At 45.2% G+C, this 22,500-nt stretch overlaps 1 protein-coding gene across 2 annotated transcripts in view; it reads right to left on the reverse strand.

Moving 5' to 3' along the window:
- LOC147021555 (myeloid differentiation primary response protein MyD88-like) overlaps positions 1-22,500 on the reverse strand; it is a 33,613-nt gene that overhangs the window by 8,803 nt on the left and 2,310 nt on the right. The window contains exons 2-5 of one of the 2 annotated variants that reach the window (XM_085891606.1): positions 22,009-22,349; positions 14,944-15,084; positions 14,674-14,854; positions 3,989-4,080 (exon numbers count right to left, since the gene is read on the reverse strand). In XM_085891606.1, the coding sequence (XP_085747732.1) occupies positions 3,989-4,080; positions 14,674-14,854; positions 14,944-15,084; positions 22,009-22,333 (739 nt within the window). In that variant the 5' untranslated portion in view covers positions 22,334-22,349. Of the gene's footprint in view, positions 1-3,988; positions 4,081-14,673; positions 14,855-14,943; positions 15,085-22,008 lie in introns of both variants that reach the window. The other variant, XM_085891607.1, reaches the window with a different exon arrangement.

Here is a 22,500-nt window from a genome sequence, read left to right on the forward strand (position 1 = left end):
TGTCACCCCCAGGGTGACCAGTATCTTGCCAAAATGTGAACAAGAGTGACTTATTTATTTGATTAAAGTTACTCAAAAAATAAGGGTTTCGTCGACCTTGATGCTTGACCTTTTTGTGACCTTGACCTTTGACCTTGACCTTTATATTTTCGTACGGTTAATGGTATCTCTCCAGGACCGTTGTGCATGAAATCTCAAGAGATATTGATGAGAACTGAGGAGATAAAATTTTCATGAAAAATCCGTTTTTTCGGCATGACGTCATTTGATATGTCATAGCGTCAAACTTTTGACAGATCTGGAAATCACTTATCAAGCGCTTTCATATGAGGTATTACTCGATATGGTGTCTAAGAATTCAAAATTTGACCTTGGGGTCAAAAACTTTCGACCTCCAGCGCTAACCATGAAGGTCAAGTCCGATCGCCACCAAAAATTAATCAGCTGAGCGCCAGACCATGAACTATATTCCCATGAAGTTTGAAGACGATCCGATCAAAATTACTCAAAAAATAAGGGTTTCGTCGACTCCCCTGATTTGCGACAGTGACCTTGACCTTTGACCTTGACCTTCAAAATTTTATGCGCTGAAAGGGACCTCTATAGGCCTTTGATATGCGAAGTTACAAAAATTTCCAATGATAACTGTGCTCTGCAGAGTGATCGATACGTGATGACAGAAAAAAAGAAAAAAAAAAAACATACAAGCTGACTAACATATCTTGCAAAAACTTCGTTTTGCCAAGATAATGAAATTGCTCGTTGAGCAAGGAATTGCCAGAATAAATTTCTCATATCTCCATGATCTCTCAAAAAACAAAAACCTGGAAATCAATTTGGTTCTTATAAGTCGATAGTGCTGCTGTTTAATGAGTTATAGCACTTAGTTTGGTCATGGTCATAACTTGGAAGTCAATCGGACTTGAAATGGTGTTTTTTTATCGCAATTTGAAATTTTGACCCGACCCCCCTGACATTCGACCCACGACCGCTAAGAAGGGTGTTGGTGTGACACCCCAATGAGACATATGGTTGGATGTAGTATTGGAAGATGCACATTTTGGATTTGGTTTGAAGTCGATACGACCATTTTATCGGACGTTATTGTGAAAATATGAATTTCGGCTTTTCGGTGACCTTGACCTTGACCTTGACCTTTGACCGAGATTCACCAAAAACGACAACTGTCTAAGTTGGACCATGGCCGACGTCTGTACCCAGTTTGGTCATGGTCGCTGAAACGGTGTGGCTGCAACAGGGTAAACAAACACAAACAAACAAACAGACAGACAGACAGACACAGAATGACACACACAACCGACCAACATAATTGCTGAAATCCGAAGCAATTAATGAGGTGTTGAAGCTAACCCAGATCTGTTGTGAAAGGAACTTTGGCATTCTGATTTAGTTCTTCAAATCCTCGCTCTGTTCATGCAGCAATTCTGCCATTTTTATGCAGTCCTTCCTTTTGTAAATAGACAATCATTCCTTTGGACGTTTTCTTACATTGTTTACTATAATTATTCATTCCCACGCCAAGATTCTGTAAATTGTATGTATGCGCCACCCAGTGGCCAGTGAACTGCAAACCTGTAGAAATTTGAGAGGCTTTCTTTCATGGAGCCTCATGGGGGCCAACAAAGCAGTTAACATTTGAGGAAATGTCCAAATGGGTCAAAGTGGTCAAACTCTATGCTTGATCAACACAAGCAAGTTTGATATGGCATCAGTCCCAAGACCAACTCCAATCTAATCAAATGAGATCTCAAGTAATACAGATTCTCAAAATAAAGGTTTGTTTAAAATTTGATGACAAAAGCTCAAACAGGCTCAATGGTAAATTCTCAATGGTAAATAAATAAAGAAACACAGAAGAGATTAACAACAATAACAAAAAAACCCCGCCAGCTTTTGCAGCACAGCTTATGGGCTGATGAGGATTATTTCTACTCACTGTGATTTTGCCCTTTGACATTTTGACCCAATTATTAATTCATCTCCGTTCCACCTCCTGAAACCCACCGTGTGGAGAGAGCAGTCAACAACAGCAACACACACACACACACACACACACACACACACACACACACACACACACACACACACACACACACACACACACACACACACACACACACACACACACACGATTGCAAAAACCTTGTCTCTCGCTGCAGGGGTTTGGGTTAATTAGAGTGTACAGAGTGTTTCAAAAAGATTGACACAACTTTGACTTCCTGCCATTTCTATGTTTTTTGATCTACACCGTTTTCCTTTTCAGGGTTTGGTGTTGTTATTGTGGTATTTGTTCTCTGGGATTTCTAGCTCTGTAGCTCAACTATGCCATTGACGGTGAAGCAGAAGACAAAAGTGGTGGCTCTGTGGAATGAGACTAAATCATATATAGACACCCGGCGGAAATTCTGCTGGGAATATGACCTCAGAACACGTCATGGATCCACAAATTGTGCCATTCAACATATTGTGAAACATTATGGGCACAAGGGTACAGTGCACAACTGGAGCAAGGGCAACAATGGCAAGCCAGCATTAGTAACCATGAGCCAAGCCAACATTGACGCCGTGTGGGATTCTGCAGTGGACAGTCCCAAGAAGTCCCACCGCTGGCGCTCCCCGGAGCTAGGCATCAAACCAACATCAGTCTGGCATATGCTCACTAAGGAACTGAAGCTTTTCCCAAACATCATCTCTGATGATGACATCATGAGGAATTAACTGAGTCAAGATGACATGAGAAGGAGACTTGATATGTGCAATTGCCTCAGTGACAGGATGGAGCAGGACCAAAACTGGATCAACCTGATCTGGTTCAGTGATTAAGCCCATTTACACTTGAACAGTGTCATCAACAACCACAGCAACATTTTCTGGTGGGCAGAACCACCTGAGATCACTGAGAGGTACCTGAAAGGGCCTAAGGTCACGTGGTTCTGCACCTTCAATGCCACATGGGAAATGCTAGGACCTTACTGGTTTGAGAATGACAACAGCAGGATGGTGGCGATCAATGGGGAGCACTACTGGGCCGTGCTCCAGAAGTTCCATTGTGATCTAGCCCAAAAGGTCATCCCAAACCAGCTCAGCATGTCCTGGTTTATGCAGGATGGTGCACCCCCGCATACAGCAGGTGACACCATCACTTTCCTGCGGCAGCTCTTCAGAAACCGCCTTATTGCCCTGGGTTCCACTCATGACTGGGCACCCCATAGCCCCAACTTGAACCCTCTGAACAACTGGTTTTGGGGGGGCTGCCAAGAACTTGGTCTACGCCAACCGCCCTGCCACACTGGATGATCTGAAGCAGGAGGTGTCAGACTATCTTCAGGCAGTGCCACATGAGAACCACAGGAAAATTGGACAGGACTTTGGAGTCAGGATCAATGCCTGATGAAGCGCAGAGGGGCGCACATTGAGAACGTCACTTAAAAGGATTTTGTGAAAATGCCAATTTCAGACCTTGGACTCTCACAAACTCGAGCAGTGACTCACTGTAATAGCAATCAGTAATGGAAAATACCATGTCATGAGCTTTCAAGAAATGTTTGGTTCACATTCCTGAGGTTTCTGTTTCTTTGTAAATAAACACTTAAAGTTGCATCACTCTTTTTGAAACACCCTGTACATGAATAGTTTCAACTGAGAAAAACATTCATTAGCTTATTGAAGTGTACTAATTCAGTTGAGTATCCTGTGATTCACAAAATACATCATGATTATTTTGTTCATCACTTCCTGGGGTGATGAAACAAAAATATTTCAGATAAATGTCGATGATTTCAGTGATTAAAAAAAAAAAATCATATTTTTATATCCTTTATATTTGTCAATCATAATATTAAAGCCATGCCTTAATATCATCAATTAAAAATACCCCTTGATCCTTATCAAGCATGTATTTTGATTGTAAACTCAAACAATAAGAATACGAAAGATAAATGTCGATGATTCGGTTTGCAGATGGTACCTGGTGCGAGGCTGAGAGCAAACTTGATCTGGAAATCGCACTGCTCGCTGTCCAAAAAATCATCCGATATCACGACTACCATCTTCCGGCATCTGATTCAAAAGCACAATTCATGATCTAGTGTTAAAAAGAAATTTAATCAATATCGACCTCCTTCATAAATCTCCCACTTTCCCCTTCGTCACACTACCTGGTTTCCACTTTCCTTCTGTGTTTTTTCAATGTGGATGCCTTAATCCCAGATGTAATCACTGCGGGTGTGTGCATCAAAGATACCTAGATACATCACAATGAGCTCTTTATTTTCTTTGTTTACTTACGAGGGGCAATCTTAAAGTTATATGAATTTCGATACTCACGCACAACGAAAATCATAAACCCCCCTCCCCTCGAACCCACTGATGCTCCCTGCCCTCCTCCCTCCTCCAGTGTTGCTCATGTAGGACAATTTGAATGGGAAAACAAGGCATCAAAGAGAAACAAGAAACGAATTTCAAATTGAAAAATGCTAGACATCATCATTATCTTCAACTTCACCTCACATTATCTGAAAATAAACCACTGTACTGTTTAGCCATATAATTATAAATCTTGACATGGCCCAAACCAGACCTGAAGGACGCTGCCACATTGAAAAGCGTAGCGCTTCATCGGTTGAAATCAAACTAAATTTGATCTTAAACATTTGTTAATCAACATTTAATTTTGCCTGATGAAATTGCAGATGACGTCATCATCCATTATTAAAGCCATTGATTATCATGGTGGGATAATTCTGACATTCAGGATAAAAACTAATAAATATCTGTATAGTATGCTTCAGGTGTAGTTTTCTTCGATTGTTGGCCTCGTCTTAAGACCCCTCCATTAATGATATCCGACATCGGCTATCAGACGATGACCGGTACAGTTTAAATTGTGTCTCATTCGTTTGATACCCCGTGGAACAAATATTTTGCTTAAAATAATGCAAATTAAAATGCAACCACTTTTCCATGTTGAATAAACCTTCATGGTCTTAACGATCCAGCTTTGTTTGCAGACCGCCATCTTACGTATATATTTTCAATCGATTTCAGACATATTAACATGTCCTTTTCAAAGGAAAGGAATGTGACTTTTTGATGAAATTAAGTCAATAATTACAGTTTTGCTATTTTATTGTCAGGCCAGAACAGATCTGTCACTTGCTGCAGGTACCATGTAAACCTGTACTAACCTGTTTCAATGTCGAGTTGTCGGCGACTAAACCATCTCCCCCACCAGGTTTCCTGGTGAGGAGGGTGTATGATATGGACACCCAGCAGAATTAAAAATAAAACCTGTCAAAGCGCGGAGTAGCTCCTTGTGAGCCAACGGCCATCCATATCTAGTGCCCAAAAGTGTCTGCGGACGTCCTCCTGCAGTTGCGTTACCTCTTTCTAGGAGGTTGGTGGCAGGATTTGCACTCTGGTCACCGTAAAACACTTCATTCCGCAAAACACAAAAAATGCAAATAAACCGAAAAACCCACTCTGTGAGAGTAGCGACCCTTCAAAGGGCAGCTCACTGGATGATAGGATTGGGGCAAAGCCTTCGGGACCCCCATTGTTTGATGATCGGAGGAAAAGCACGGGGTAACCTTCCTGGGTCGGATTGTGTTGGTTTGTGTCGGGGTGGTATCGAGGTGTCATTCACCAGACGGCGGTCTTCTCGGGTTAACCTGAGGTGGTCTCTTCGGGTGGGTGCCTGGAATGAACTCACTCCACGAGAGGATGATCACCTGTCTCTGCTATCATCTGTGCTCCAGCATTTCGACATCAGAATTGCAACTCTCTCTGAGATTCAGACACTAGATAGTGGTGAGATCATGGTGGGTGGTTACAACTACAACTGGTTTGGTCTCTCCGATGGCTACCATACCCAAGGAGTTGATGCCGTTGTGTCCAATAAGCTGACTCCCATGATAACTAAGATAACACTGGTCAACAAGCGTATAATGAGACTGAGCATTCATCACTCTTTTGGTGTCATTTCCCTGGTCTCTGTATATGCTCCGACTGATGCAAGTGATCTCACTGTGAAGCAAGCATTCTATGCCATGCTCGAGTCTGTGGTTCATCGGTGCCCCAGATGAGATACTCTTCTCGTCTTGGGGGATTTCAATGCATCAACTGGCACTGATAGGGATGGTTATGAGACATGTGATGGTCCCCCTTGGGTCTGGAACTGTGAACCAGAATAGCACTAAGTTCCTTGACTTTGCAAGAAGTCATGGACTTAGGGTGGCTGGTTCATCATTTTAGCGTCCACAGGCTCATCGCTGGACTTGGTATTCCAATACTGGTGGTGTGGCAAAGGGGATTGACCAAGTGCTCATTGATGGTTGCTGGAGGATGCTCCAGTACTGCAGAGTCTACTTGAGTGCTCAGTTCCTCAATACCGACAACAGCTTGTTGGAGCAACTCTGAAGTTGCAGCTCAAATCCAGGAGAATCGCACCATCCCAGGCTAGGCTGGACGTTGGCAAGCTCAAGGATGAGAGGGTAGCTGAGGAGTTTGTAAACAGGCTGAGTGGGGATTTGGGGGGTCTGGTTGTTTTGGGGGATCCTGAAGAGTTGTGGAGTGGCATCAAGACTACTTTCCTTGGTGTTGCCGGTAGTTGTCTTGGAACCCACCGTCAGGTGAAGCAGAACTTTGTCTCCCACGGGATACTGGATACCATTGACCAGAGTCGTAGGTCCAGGCTGAATGGCAGAGCTGAGCTGTTCATGGAGCTGAGGGGTAAAACTGGACGTTTGCTGATGGTGGACAAAGATGCCTATGTGCGAGGAATCTGTGAGGGGGTAGAGCATCACCTGTGGTCAAGTGATTCTCGTCCTGATTACAAAGGAATTTGTACATTGAGTTCCTCCAAGACTGTCCCTCCGTGTACTGCAGTTGGAGCAGAAGGTGGTGGATTCTTGACAGAGTAGTCTGAAGTGAAGGTATGCTGGGCCGGGTATTTTGAGCAGCTGTAACAGGCTGACCCACCGGCTGTAGAGTTGGATGTCAGGGGTGTTACTCTTCCTTTTGCAACCCTCCAATCAACTGTGAACCACCTTCATTTGTGGAAACACAGGCTGCGGTGAACCAGTTGAAAAGGGGGTAAAGCTCCTGGGATCTGTGGAATCCATGCTGAACTTCTAAAGGATGGTGTATATGCTGTGCTCGTGTCATTGCATGCAGCTCTTTGCTGCTTGGAGAACAGGCATCATCCCAACTGAATGGTAGAGAGGTTTTGTGGTCCCTCTCTGGAAAGGGAAGGGTGATCACCAGGAATGCAACAACTACCGAGGGGTGATGCTGCTCTCAGTGCTGGGCAAGGTCTTTGCTCAGATAATTCTTGATAGCATTCACTGCCATCTGCTTGGGCACCAGTACCCATAGCAGTCAAGCTTTACACCAAAGAGGTCAACAACTGACTGTATCCTTGCTCTTCAGATCCTCACCGAACACAGGCGAGAGTTTCAACAATGGCTGCTCACATCCTACATTGATCTCCACAAAACGTTTAATTCAGTGAATCAGGATGCCATCCAAAGAATTCTGGGTCTTCGTGGGGTGCCACCAAAACAGATCAATCTGATTTCTTAACTATGCTCTGGTACTGAGAGTGTTGTGGTGCCATCTCTGACTTATTTCCTGTTGTTTCTGGAGTCTATCAGAGGTGTGTACTGGCCCCCACACTTGGAATGCTTGTATGGATGGACTGGATTCTGGGAAGGATGTTGAAAAGATCAAGCTGTGGTGCATTGTTTGGGAATGACAAGATCAGTGTCCTTGATTTCACAGATGATGCAGTCATCTTTGCAGAGTCTCTGGATATCCTGATGGGGGCCCTCCAGGAGCTGAGGAGTCAGAGCCGCTAGGATTACAGGTATCATTGGTCAAACCTAAGCTGCAGGCTTTCAGTGACATCTTGGATGCTGTTTTCTTGTCTTGGTGCTTCCATCCTTGATCTACAGATGTGAGACTTGTACTCTGACCAAGGATCTGAGATGGAGACTTAACTCCATCGGTACCAGTTCTCTTTGGAGAATTGTTGGATATCACTGGTTACACTTCGTGTCCAACGAGCATTTGCTGAGAGAGACAGATGAGATTTGTTCTCTGCCACATTGAATGAAAGTCCGTGAGCATTCGTTGTGGCTGTATGGGCACGTGGTTCTTATTCTTGATGCTGATCCTGCTAACCAGATTCTCTCAGTGAGGGAGCCTAGTGAGTGGAGGAGGCCAACTGTCCGACCACATGCCTCATGGTTGCAGCAGGTTGATTGGCATCTCAAGGAGATGGGGATGGGCGGAATCTGCCTGGGGGATGGCAAGGCGGAGGCCCCTGGAGTACCAGCGGAAAGTGGACGCAATAACGCACTGCTCTGACACATGCTCCCATAATCTGACCTGAATGCCATGGCTTGACTCAACTTGACCAGCTTAATTAGTCCATTGCAGGATGAAAGCTTTTCTCATCATAGTCCATTCCATTCTATTCAATGCAAATTGAGGTCATTGTACATGACTCCAGTAAATTTTTCAACTTCATCTCTCCATCTGATCCTTGATCTACCTCTGCTTCTTCAAGAGCCTTCTCTCTCTTGGCATTTTGTATGTTTGACCACTCTATACCCAGTAGTTTGGCAGCTGGCCCTGACACCACCCATAATTGTAATGTGAAAAAAAATCAAATGTCCGCCATTTGGTAAGCCAAAGACATATTCGGAAGTGTCATATTCACAATCGCCACACCCTCCCTATAAGTTTTCCGTTCAGTGTAAAACAACATAAAAACCTGTTAAATGGATCATCAGATATCAAAAGGTTTGAGTTGATAGGTGCCATTGGCCTTGTGAAGGCAACAATACATCGAGGCCTCAGTTTTCAGGACTCTGATGGCCACCTATGGGCCAGTGCAATTGGAATGAGAAAGCATCTGAAAATGCAAAGCCCGTCCGCTTCTGCTATGTATTTAGAATTCTTCTTCTTCTTATTATTATTCTTCTTCAGTATGCGAAACATGACAAAAACAGCAAAAAAATAAAAATAAATCTGCTTCTAGGTTTTGATTGGTGAACCAATTCAGTGACCCAATTTACTAATTCTTAAAATTTCAGCTCAATTGGATGACTATTGATGATTTTATGTGATGCTGACCTTTGACCTTTGGAACTAATTATTAATTTGTCTTCTCCATACTCTCATAATAAAGCTTTGTTAGAAATTTGATGACAAAAGCTCAAATGGTAAAAAGATAAGGCCCAGACAGACACACTTCTAAAAAAGTATTGACTCATACAGGATATATGGCCCAAAAGTTTGTAAGTGTTCAAACCTTTTTTTTTTTTTGTATACCTTGTCGAGGCTCGTATGAGAGCTAACACACAACTCACAGCAAGGGGGCATGAGACAAGAGGGGTGGGAGTGGAAGGGACAAAACAGTGGGGAACAGACACATTACGTGAACTGTGGAAGGGAGAGGGATGGGGATGGGACGGGGAACATGGCGAAGAGAAGATGGACATTACAGGGACCTTCAGGAAGGAAAGCAGGGGAATTGAAGGAAGTGGGCTTGGGTGGATTATCAGGGGTAGAAAAGATCGAGGATTTGGATGGGGGAAGATAAGAGGTGGTGGTGAACATCTGTTTTGAAAGCCTGGAGGGAAGAATGGGAATGAATAGAGTGAGGAAGTTTATTCCAAAGACGGGAAAAAAAGAGGAATGAAAGAGTGAAGATGAGCAGTGATTCGTGATTTTGGTAGTTTTACCAGAAGGGGGTTGTTGGCGGACCTTGAGCGCCCTGTGGAAATGTGGTGGGGACAAATCGCAGAGAGAGCAGGGGGGGCAAGGCTGGAGAGGAGTCGGTAGAAGACAGAAAGACCACCGACCAACCTGCGGTGATTGAGTGAGAGGCCCAAAGACTCAGCTTCATTGCGGGAGATGCCGATGATCTTAAATGCCCTGGTTTCGACAGCGTGAAGCCGAGAAAGGTGGGAGGCAGGAGCACCAGCCCAGAGGGGAGAGCAGTACTCCATCAGGCTACGGATAAAAGCTTTGTAAGTGGTCAGGAGCTCAAGAAGGCCGAGGAAGGACTTTGCACGACGGAGGATTCCCAGTCGGTGACTGGCTTTTGAGGCGAGGTTGGAAATGTGACTTTCCCAGGAAAGGTCATGGCAGATAGTGAGACCAAGGAGCTTGAAAGAAAAGACTTCTTCCAGAGGATTGTTGAGAAAGTGGATGGGGGGGTTTTGTAAACGGTCCTTTCGAAGAGACATAGTGAGAGGGTGAGATTTGTCTGGATTGAAAGACATGTTCTACGTGTTGGACCAGTTTGTGATTTTATCCAGATCTGCAGTGAGCGAAGAAGCTGCTGCTTGCCGGTCTGAGGGATGACAGATGGTACGGCAGAGGGTGGAGTCGTCGGCAAAGAGATATAGAGGATTTTCCAGAGAGTCGGAGAGATCATTGATGAAAACCAGAAAAATAACAGGGCCCAGAACGCTACCTTGAGGAACTCCAGCCTGCACAGGAAGAGGGGATGAAAGAACTCCATTTAGGGCCACACGTTGACTGCGACAGGAGAGGAAGTCTACGAGCCATGAGTGGAGATGGCCTTGAATATCATGGGAAGAGAGTTTGGTGAGTAGTGCAGGGTGCCAGACTGTGTCAAAAGCACGTGATATGTCCAGGGATACGGCTCGGATTTCCTGTCTGGCATTGAGGACCTCCATCCATTGATGGGAGAGCAGAAGCAGCATATCCAGGGTAGAGTGACCTGGTCTGAAACCAAATTGATGATTGGAAATCAAGCCATTGGAGAAGAGGAAGGATTTCATGTCTGAAGCGATGATGGATTCCATAACCTTGCTGATGATTGGGAGAAGGCTAATTGGTCTGTAGTTACAGGGATCTGTTTTTGCACCTTTTTTATGCATGGCAGTGATGTTAGCAGATTTCCAAGCAGATGGCAGATGACCTTGGGCAAATGAGAGGGTGAATAGAACAGAGAGAGGGTGAGCAAGAGCAAAAGAGCAGGCTTTGAGGACACGTGGGCTGATGCCGTCTGGACCGGTTGCAGAATCTGACTTGAGGTTTGAAAGCAAGCTCTCCACCTTGTCAGGAGAAAAGGACACAGAGTCCAGGGACAGTTGGGTGCGAATGGGTAAAGTGGGTAGAGATAGTGATGGGTTTAGGACACAAGATTTAGCTACAAACACCGAGTTTAGACATTCAGCTTTATCACATGTGGTATCAGCAGTGCGGCCATTTGAGGTAGGGGAGGGGATGGAGGGGGAACATACACCAGAAACAGATTTCATTAAACGCCACTAGGATTTTGAGGAGAGAGAGAGGTTTGAGAGTTCAGACTTGAGATGAGAAAGATGTTGTTTTCTGGCTCTCCTGAGGGTAGATACACACTTGTTCCGAGCTTTGTGGAAAGAACTGAGATTGCCCTCAGTTGGGTTTGCTTTCCATGAGGCAAAGGCAAGTTGTTTCAGGACAACTGCCTCGCCACAAGCTTCAGTAAACCAAGGGCGGGAGGAAGGGTAGGACAACTGAACACGAGAGGGGATAAATCTGTGCATGAGTGAGAGCAAGTTTCTTTGAAAGAATTCCCAGGATGAGTTTATGTTTGAGAAAGTAGTGATAGGAGACCAGTCTGTATGTTTGATGGCTGCTAGGAGACCCTGCCAGTCGGCTTGAGTGAAATGCCAGACTCGACGGTGGTGAGGTGGTTCTCTGATAATAGCTAGAGAGATGTCCACTTTGACAAGGACGTGGTCAGAAGAACCGATTGGAGTGAAGGAAGAGCAGCAGATATTGTCAGGGAAATTTGTCAAAATCAGATCCAGAAGAGATGGAGTACCATTGGTTGAGGTCCGGGTCGGGAAGTTGACCGATTGAGTCAGTCCTAATGACTAATGACTAAACCCTTTGCTAAAACATTCCAAATTGAGCTCAGATGCATCCAATTTCCTTTGATCATCCTTGAGATGTCTCTACAACTTGAGTGGAGTACATCTGCAGAAAATTCAATCGATTGGCCATGATTTAGAAAGAAACACCTTTCTTTTTCAGGTCCAACAGTTGACAGTGCATGTCAGAGCAGAAGCTCCAGCATGAAGTCCAAGGAACTGTATGTAGAACTCCAAGATAGAATTATGTGGAGGAATAGATCTGGGGAAGGGTATAAAACCATTTCTAGAGTGTTGAAAGTTCCCAAAAGCACAGTGAGCTCCATAATTAGGATAACGCTCCATAATTAGGATAAATGGAAATAATATGGAACTACCCAGACTCTTCTTGGAGTTGCCCATCTGACCAAACTGAACAACTTGGCAAGAAGGCCCTTAGTCAAGGAGAAGACAAAGAACACAATGACCACAATGACAGAACTTATGTCATTAGATTATGTCACAGAATTATGTGGAGGAATAGATCTGGACTTATGATCTATTCTTATGATCATTAGAACTTATGTCACAGAATTATGTGGAGGAATAGATCTGGGGAAGGGTATAAAACCATTTCTAGAGTGTTGAAAGTTCCCAAAAGCACAGTGAGCTCCATAATTAGGATAACGCTCCATAATTAGGATAAATGGAAATAATATGGAACTACCCAGACTCTTCTTGGAGTTGCCCATCTGACCAAACTGAACAACTTGGCAAGAAGGCCCTTAGTCAAGGAGAAGACAAAGAACACAATGACCACAATGACAGAACTACAGAGTTCCTTGGCTGAGATTGGAGAACCTGCCAGAAGAACAACAATCTATACAGCACTTCAAAAATCTTGGCTTTATGGGAGAGTGGCCAGACGGAAGCCACTCCTGAGAAATAAGGCACAGGACATCACGCCTGGAGTTTGCCAAAAGGCATGTAAAAGACTCGAAGAGCATCAGGCAGAAGATGATGTGGTCTGATGAGATGAAAATTGAACTCTTTGGACTGAGTGCAAAGCGCTACATCTGGCAGGAACCGAACATAGCTCATCACCCATCAAAGACCATCCATACCATGAAGCATTGCAGTGGCAGCATCATGCTATGGGGGATGCTTTTCAGTGGCAGGGACTGGGAGACTTTTAAGGCTAGAGGGAACTATTAATGGAGCCAATTACTGGCAAATCCTTTAGGGGAACCTGCTTCTGAGTGCAAAAGACCGTAGACTGTGGTGAAGTTTATGTTCCAACAGGACAATGACCCCAAGCATACAGCCAAAGCAACATTGGAATGGCTTCAGAACAAGAATGTGAAAGTCCTTGAGTGGCCCAGCCAAAGCCCAGACTTGAATCCCATTGAGAACTGTGGAAAGACTTGAAGATTGCTGTTCACTGACGGTCTCCATCCAACTTGACAGAACTTGAGTAAAGCTGCAAGGAAGAATGGGAGAAAATCCCCAAATCCAGATGTGCAAAGCTGATACTGACATACCCAAGAATACTCGAAGCTGTAATCGCTGCCAGAGGCTCTTCTCCAAAGTATTGAATCAGGAGGCTGGATACTTATGTAAATTAGATGTTTCTGGCTTTCATTTTAAATTAATTAGTAAAAATTTCTCAAAACATGTTATCACTTCGTCATTATAGGGTATTTTGTGTCGATCGGTGGCGAAAATTTTTTTCATTTAATGCATTTTTAATTCAGGCTTGAGCACAACAAAATGTGACAAAAGTCGAGGGGTGTGAATACTTCCTGAAGGTACTGTGTGCCATTGCTGGGAGAACACACTGATTATTTACTTTCCTTTTCAGACACAAGGGCAGTTTGCTCTTTCTGAGCTGTTACCTGTCCATCTTAATTTTCCAATCTCTCTCTCTCTCTCTCTCTCTCTCTCTCTCTCTCTCTCTCTCTCTCTCTCTCTCTCTCTCTCTCTCTCTCTCTCTCTCTCTCTCTCTCTCTCTCTCTCTCTCTCTCTCTCTCTGTCTCTGTCTCTCTCTCTCTCTCTCTCTCTCTCTCTCTCTCTCTCTCTCTCTCTCTCTCTCTCTCTCTCTCTCTCTCTCTCTCTCTCTCTCTCTCTCTCTCTCTCTCTCTCTCTCTCTCTCTCTCTCTCTCTCTCTCTCTCTCTCTCTCTCTCTCTCTCTCTCTCTCTCTCTCTCTCTCTCTCTCTCTCTCTCTCTCTCTCTGTCTGTCTCTCTCTCTCTCTCTCTCTCTCTCTCTCTCTCTCTCTCTCTCTCTCTCTCTCTCTCTCTCTCTCTCTCTCTCTCTCTCTCTCTCTCTCTCTCTCTCTCCATCGAGTGCAGCCTGTGGCTGCTGGTTGCATCATTAGTTGGGATGCGGCTATGCCGCTGATGCAGTGTCCCCCTTCCCAGTACACTGGTACTCATTTTGCCGACCTCGGAAGGATGACAGGCTGAGTCAACCTCCTGGTGTATGTTAATTCAGCGGCCAATGGGGCTTGAACTCAGGACCCTAGGATCCCAAGCCGCCACCCGAACAATTAAGCCAACACCAGGCTTGCTTCTTCTAAGTTATCCGTATCCATTTGTACGAGTTGGCCTGTTATGTGGAAAAGTAAATGGAAATGTGACACAACCTCATAAACTCCATCAATCACTACTCCTCCATATTGTCTTATGGACCACACCATTCTGGAATGAATTAACAAGTGAATAAGTGTGATTTAAAGATGTATGTGAGTTGGTGAATGAAATGTTTCTCGTACACACCGTTTTTCTATAAGTTCGCTGGAGATTGTCCACACGCAAAGACCAGGAAGCACATCACGGTCAAAAACACAAAGCTTAAGGCAGAATGAGCTTGCCTCCAGCTGCTCGATCATCTCTTTCACAAAATGCAGATCGTTATTACAGTAGCAGATGAAGGCATCAAAGTGTTCTGCCTTTGGGCCTGTGGGGAATGCATTCATTAATCACATTGATGTATCTTGGAGAAAACAAGACAACAATGTCTTCTTCCTATGCCTTCCTAGAATGTACCTGATGGGTTGTCATTCAGGGTCAGAGCTTCTGAGGACATCTCCATATTGCTGCTGAGTGCAAGGTCACCACTATCCAACTGTACTGGTTGACGAGTCGAGATGCACACATTGCTCTGCAGGTAGGCCTGGCAGTCAGCATCTGGAAAGTCAACAACCAAGTTCCTTCAATTCATATTGCCTCTTCCACAAAAACAAACTTACCAAAATGTGTGTGTGTGTGTGTGTGTTTTCGATTTTAAAGTGGTTTTATCTGCAACCGCTTGTCCAATCAAAGCAAAACTTTAAACATAGGAGGGGCGCCCCATGGAGAATATTTTTTTGCCAACTCTGACATCATAGATCACATGGTATGGTGGCCACATTGGAACAAAGGGGAAAAAAATTGGACATCATTTTCTCTGAAACTGCTCAATGAAAAAAATTGAAACTTGGCATATGTCATCAACTCATCTTTGGTTATAAAGAGTTATAACGATGACATCATCGGTGACGTATTGTTACGAATCTGGCAGCCATGAGCACTCAACATTCAGGTCCCCGTAGCTCAGTTTTTTTCGTTAAGTAAATATGGATAGATAGCTCGCTTTCCCCTATGTCTAATGGGAATTAAGTGAACGTGCGCTGTGAGTTATTTTATAGATAGGATTTTTACCCCAACAACAACCCTCTGCTCGCGGTACCCTCTTTGCGCGCTCGCCGGCATGCGGGCGTGTGCTGGGCAGAATTCCATGCCCGAGGTGGTGTGGATTTCGCACCAAATATGGTCACGAAGCGTTTCGCTCTGGCTTGGCCCAAATATGGGCATGGAGCACTTCGTTCTGGCTTTGCGCCAAATAAGGGTATGCATAATTTTCCACCCAATGGGCGACGTGCAGACCAAAGCCGGGGCGGTCCTTCTCAAGAAGGCGGAGCCGCGACACGCCGTCCACCCAATAGGAGCAGGCGACGGGGGGGGGGAGCGGACCTGCCCCGAAAAGCAATGGGAAAAGGATTGATGATTGCGTCCCGTCTGCTCGAGCGCTCATCTGTCTGGGTCTGCGGCTGACTGCATCCCGCACATCCAAGGCGTCTCGTCTGGCGCATTACAACAAGTGGTCGACCATCTCATCACGGGAGATCACCTCGTCTCGCCTCCTCTGGGTTCGGCTGCCCTGGTCCTTCCTTTGGCGCCTGGTGCTCTGGGAAGGTGCAGTCGTCCAGCCGCGCGAACGCGGCCAGGTATCGCCAGCCACGTTCTCTTCCCTCAGCTCGTCTTCCCTCCTGAGCTGAAGCGGCAATAAAGACCTCGAGGTCCATCTCTTTCTGGAGGATTTGTGTGTGCGTGTGTGTGTCCGTGGGCCCTGTCTCTGAGTAGAATTGTTTTAGGAATTGCTTGTACATTTGATTAACTTCTTTATTCGGATAACTCTGCCCTTATCTGCTCCCCTCGTCCCCCGATTATTGTAAATAAATTCCCCTCTTGTTGAATGTCCCAGCTCGTTCCCTGTCATTTATTTCATTGGCTTAGCACGGTGTGTGTTGAGAAATAGCTAGGAAGTAAATTGTTCATTTGGACCGACAGGCCTCGGTAACATCCGCTCGGGTTACACACGGTTCGGGCACGGTAACGGCTCGTCCTGCTCGAGGTCTGTCGATTGTGTGAATTCCCCGGTAGCTTTGCCACGTGGGTACTTAGGTATATTGAAGTTTAGCAATTAACCCAACCCCACGCGGTCAAATTATTGGCGGTTCATGGTCCTGTAAGGGACCCTGCCTTTCGGACTTATCCGAGGGTCATGACCTAAATTCTGGGTGTTCGGTGGAGATGACTCTACTGCTCCACCTAGCGGTCGTGCTCACCACCGATACCCGGCACCACAACAGTATTGCAGCCATAATTGGTGGAATTAAAATCTTTATCCGAAAAACTTGAAACTTCTTCAGCCAAAATGTCTATTATTGTTCAGCTGATATGTATACTTATTATAAAACAAGACAAATGTCCATGGTCGTTGCTAAGGCCTAAGTCACATTTGCTCTACGGCGAGGATACGGCGGCCGTACGCCCTCTGAATTGACAGAAACGTGTGGTGGCCGCAGAGTTTCTGAGGTGGCCTCAGGGTGGCCCTACGCCGTATGGCTATATTTTACAGGCCGCAAGGTCGCCGTGGAATTATAACGCGGAGTTATAACTTTTTTCATTTCTACGTTCGCCGTAGCAATTCGACAAGCCGAAAAAAAACAAAACTGGTAAAAAAAAATAAAAACACTTACCCATTCGTTACCGTCCGTCTGGCCGCATGTTCCCCTTAGGGCCCCCTGCGGTCACCTTGCGGGCACCTTGAGGCTACCTTGCGTCTGCCTTGAAAATTCTATGGCCGCCGCAGGGCCCCCTTAAGGTCACCGTGCGACATCAAATCAAAGACCGTACGGCAACCCCACGTTTTCGGTCTCCACAATTTCTAAGACCTAAGGCCTAAGTCACATTTGCTCTACGGCGAGGATACAGCGGCCGTACGCCCTCTGAATTGACAGAAACGTGCGGCGGCCGCAGAGTTTCTGAGGTGGCCTCAGGGTGGCTCTACGCGTATGGCTATATTTTACAGGCCGCAAGGTCGCCGTGGAATTGTAACGTGGAGTTATAACTTTTTTTCATATCTACGTTCGCTGTAGCAATTTGACAAGCCGAAAAAAAAAACTGGTAAAAAAAAAAATTTACCCATTCGTTATCGTCCGTCTGGCCGCACGTTCGCCTTAGGGCCCCCCTGCCGTCGCCTTGCGGTCGCCTTGCGGGCACCTTGCATCTTCCTTGAAAATTCTATGGCCGCCACAGGAACGCCCTAAGGTCACCGTGCAACATCAAATCAAAGACCGTACGGCAACCCCACGTTTTCGGTCTCCACAATTTATAAATATGCCGTGCGGCTCTCCGAAAAATAAAAACATATGTGACTGCTACATTGTGTGACCGTGGAAATACTGCGGCCGCCGTTTAATTGCTAGTGGCCGTAGATTTTGGAGACCCCACGGCCGCCATGGCAAATGTGACTTCGGCCTAAATACGCCGTGCGGCTCCCCCGAAAAATAAAAACATATGTGACTGCTACATTGTGTGACCGTGGAAATACTGCGGCCGCCGTATAATTGCTAGTGGCCGTAGATTTTGGGGACCCCACGGCCGCCGTTGCAAATGTGACCTAGGCCTTAAGCCGCTGTCACACCTTGACGATTTAGCCAGCGTATGCTGATTTATGAAAAAATTGTCTAAAACGCTGGCACACGTCGAATAGTTATGGGTACGTTTTGTATTCGTTAAGAGCACGCTGAAAAACACTGCCATACGTCGTAGTACGCTGGCTTCAAACGTTGAACTTTTGGGTTGTCCTCAAATTTTTGCATGCTTGAAATTTTAAGACGTATGCCGACGTATGACTCACACGTTCCGCTACGCTGGCCATAAGTTGTAGGCACATTATGCGATCGTTGACACACGTCGACACACGTTACTTGTAAGTTACTCATAATTCGAAACATGCCGAAGTAATGTTTAGCGTACCCGAAACTTATTTCTAACCTATGAGTAACGTTTTGTAAGCACACTACACGAACGTTGTTCACACTTCGCAACACGTTACTTGAAAGTTCCTCATACGTCGAAACACGTCAAAGTAATGTTTAGGTTACCCGTGACTTATTTATAACCTATGAGTAACGTGCTTGGGAATTATTTGTAAAGCATGTCCTACGCACAAATACGTATGTAGACGTATTTGACGTCTACAGGACGACCACAGAACTTACTGAACGCGTTTCTAACTTACAGATACCGTATAATGGCGTATTGGCAGCGATTAGGGGAATTGGTATATAAAACGGGGCTTCGCAGGAGGAACCCGTCTTTTTTGTAGACTTCGTGGTGAGTACATGTCCATGTCATTCCCAGAGATGGAGGATACGGCAAGGCTGAGACGACAATACCTACCTGTCCTCGAACATCAACATGACCTCATCGAGTTGACACTGCACCAGTTGCGTGCCAATAGAGCCGGGAGAAGAAGACGTGAACGGAGGAGAAGGAACTGGGTCAGACCATGGATCGGGAGGCGACGCCATTACGGCATATATGACCAGCTCATGGTGGAACTCCGGAACGAGGACCATGCATCCTTCATCAACTTCCTGCGAATGCCGCCAGCGATGTTCGACGAGCTGCTAGCCAGAGTGGGTCCAAGGATAACCAAGCAGTACACCTTCTACAGGGATCCGCTTGAGCCTGGCATGAGGCTGGCACTGAGCCTGCTGCTGTTGGTGCCGTGACTGCAGTGCTGTGGAAGCGATTTAACTCGTTCAATGAAAACGATTTCAATTGCTGCGCACCAGCGTCCAAAAACAATAGGCGAGTGACAGACATTTATTAAAAGTGAAGTTGCAGCCTATGAATAGAAAACCTCGCGTAATCGTCAACGATACGCTGCCACGCTATGCATACGTTAGACTATCGTTGGGCATAGGTTGTGGACGCCTAAAACACGCTAATCAATCGTTGGTATAACTTATAGATAAGTTATCGAAGCGTTCTGTGTTCATTACTAGTACATTATGCATTTGTCCAAGTCGTTTTGAATACTTTAAAAACTGAAACAAAAAAATAGTTCATCGTGGGAATGAGAAAAAAAAATTAGCCGAAAAGAACATCGAACAATGGTGCAAAGTAGTCTCCTATTCGTGGACGCAACGAGGATCCATCATCACCCACACCCTCCCCATCACGCTCACCTACTGCTACTGACATGGACCTACTACTACTTCCAATACTACTACTACTACAACTACTACTACTACTACTGACACGCTCACCTAATACTACTACAACTGATACTACTGACATTGACATCTACTCAACATGGAGTCTGGAACACTGATGGGTTCCTCTTGTGAAGCCCATTTGTATATACCAATTCCCCTAAATGCTGCCAAATCGCCATTATACGGTAGATGTAAGTTAGAAACACGTTCAGTAAGTTCTGTAGTCGTCCGGAAGATGTCAATCAAATTCGTATACATACGACAATGTGTGTTTGAGATACGTTACACATAGGTTCAAAGGACGCTACTCATAGGTTCAAAGCACGTTACTCATAGGTTAAAAATTTAGTATCGGGTATGCTAAACATTACCTCGACGTGTTTCGACTTATGAGTAACTTAAAAGTAACGTGTGTCCGACGTGTGTCAACGATCGTGGAGCGTGCCGAGAACTTATGCCAGCGTATGCGGAACTTGTGAGCCATACGTCGAGTAAGTCGTAAAATTTTCAGCAGGCTTGAAATTTCACGACGTACGAGACGTACCACGGAATATGCCAACGTACTTCATTGTTTTTCAGCGTGCTCCTAACGTATACACAACTTACCCATACCATATTCGACGTGTGCCAGTGTTTTAGACACTTTTTTCATAGGTTGGCATACGCTGGCTAAATCGTCAAGGTGTGACTACGATGTTGACACTTCCAATTTTCAGGCGGTTATGATTTAAATCGGCGTGCGGCAGGTTTTGAACAGAGAATGCCATGAGTTCGTCGGCGATAGCTGCCGCGCGCTACGCATAAGTTAAACTATCATTGGGCATAGGTTGTGAACGCCGACAACAGGCTAAACATTCGTTGGTATAAGTTATCTACAAGACAACGAAACGTTCTGTGCCCGTTACTAATATGTTATGCATACGACCAACACGTTATGAATACGACCAAAACTTAAAAAAACTCAAAACTTCAGCGTACGCCAACGTTTTACATACATTTTTATACGTTGCCATTGCTGGCTAAAACGTCAAGGTGTGACAGCGCCTTAAAGGGCCACTCGAGGATATATTTCGATTATCTCTACACATTTCTGTAATGGAATAAAACATTGCCCAATATCATCATAATGAGTTATCTGCCATGTGGCAAGTTCAACAAATACACCTTGAGGACAGCGCTACCAAAGCAGCTTCCTGGGGAATGAAATACATTGCAGGGATTGCCATTGCATTTCCAGACGGGTGTGGATTTGACTGCGTTAAAATTGGAAATGGTACAACCAGTGGACAAAACAAAACATGTGGTACCTTTGAAAACTTTTCTAATCTAAAGAAAAGGAAAGAAGGTTAGTGGATCATCAGAGTCATGTTCTTGCCCCCATATGTTATGATTATCCATCCCTACCCTGTAACCTACACTGTTCAGGCTCATACATACATACATACATACATAAAGATTATAACATATGGGGGATCGATTTTCTAAAGGCCAATGTTATGAGCTGTTAGGGTAAGTGTATTAGTGTATTGTGTGTTAGGGTTAGTGTATTAGTGTAAAGTGTATTGGACTGGGATTCAATTCCGAATTCAGCCCGCTAGCTGTATCATTGCCAAGGCCCGCAGCTGTGCCGATGATGTGGTGTCCCTTGTAGGTTAGGGCAGGAATTTATACTTTGTTCAGGGTGCCGGCGATAGCTCACCTGTTCTGTGCGAAAGACTCCATGGGATCTTTAACGTCCATCAACTAATAATGTGAGCAAACAGGACCAATTAGATCCCATAATGTTCCTTGCAAAGCTTAGGGGAGTCATCGCCAGCACATGAAACAAATTCCAAATTTCTGTCACCTTTCATCGAGCATCAGGCCTGACCAGTTAGTTTGTGAAAGATTTGGGCCAAAATGTTCTCCAGCCGACCCCGCAAGAAAAAAAAAGAATCAGGGCCATTGAAGAAGTTGCAGCAACAGTAGTAGTAGTAGTAGTAGTAGTAGTAGTAGCAGCAGCAGCAGCTGCAGCAGCAGCAGTAGTAGTAGTAGTAGTAGTAGTAGTAGTAGTAGTAGTAGTAGTAGTAGTAGTAGTCGTCGTCGTCATCGTATATTTAGTCATCAAATGTTTTTTTTTTATATTTTCAATCGCATTCATGGACAATGCATGTCGATAACATATAGTTTCAATAATTCACCACCATGGTTTTACACACATCTTCACCATGCATTTTGGCAAAGATAATATATGCAAAGTCGAATTAAATGAAATTAAGAAAAATGAAAACAAACGTACACAAGAGGTGGCTCACGGTCACCAGGATATCAATCCGGTCGAGCTGTTCAAGCAGTGCAAGGAGTCGTCCCACAGAGCCACCACGTTCGAGGCTCCAGGTGGAGAGCAACGTAGTGACCGGTTCTCCTTGTCGAGCTATGGTTTCAAGCTCACCGTCAGATAGCTTGGCTCTGGTGCCAATTTCCCACCAGTCTCCCGAACCCAACCAAAGCCCAAGGCATCGTCGGCTCGCGATGCGCAGCGCAGCGAGGGGGATGAGGTCGTAATCGATTGAGTCCCGGTTACTGTCCGAGTCACAATCTTTGGCCTGTCCCTTATGGGCCATGACACGCTCCCTTGACCTGCAAGAGACAAAATAGAGGCGAGTAAGAATCGAGGTATGGGAGGGCTTACATTCCGATTTGATCAGCTAGGGTGGAGACAAGACCACGTGGGAGCTGAGAAACTGCGCCAAACAGTGCCCACGAGAAAAGGGAACTTGATTAAAAATGG

Source organism: Eptatretus burgeri, chromosome 8 (genome assembly GCF_056783735.1).
Source record: "Eptatretus burgeri isolate ZD-2024b chromosome 8, Ebu_testis_v1, whole genome shotgun sequence".
Taxonomy (NCBI): Eukaryota; Metazoa; Chordata; class Myxini; order Myxiniformes; family Myxinidae; genus Eptatretus; species Eptatretus burgeri.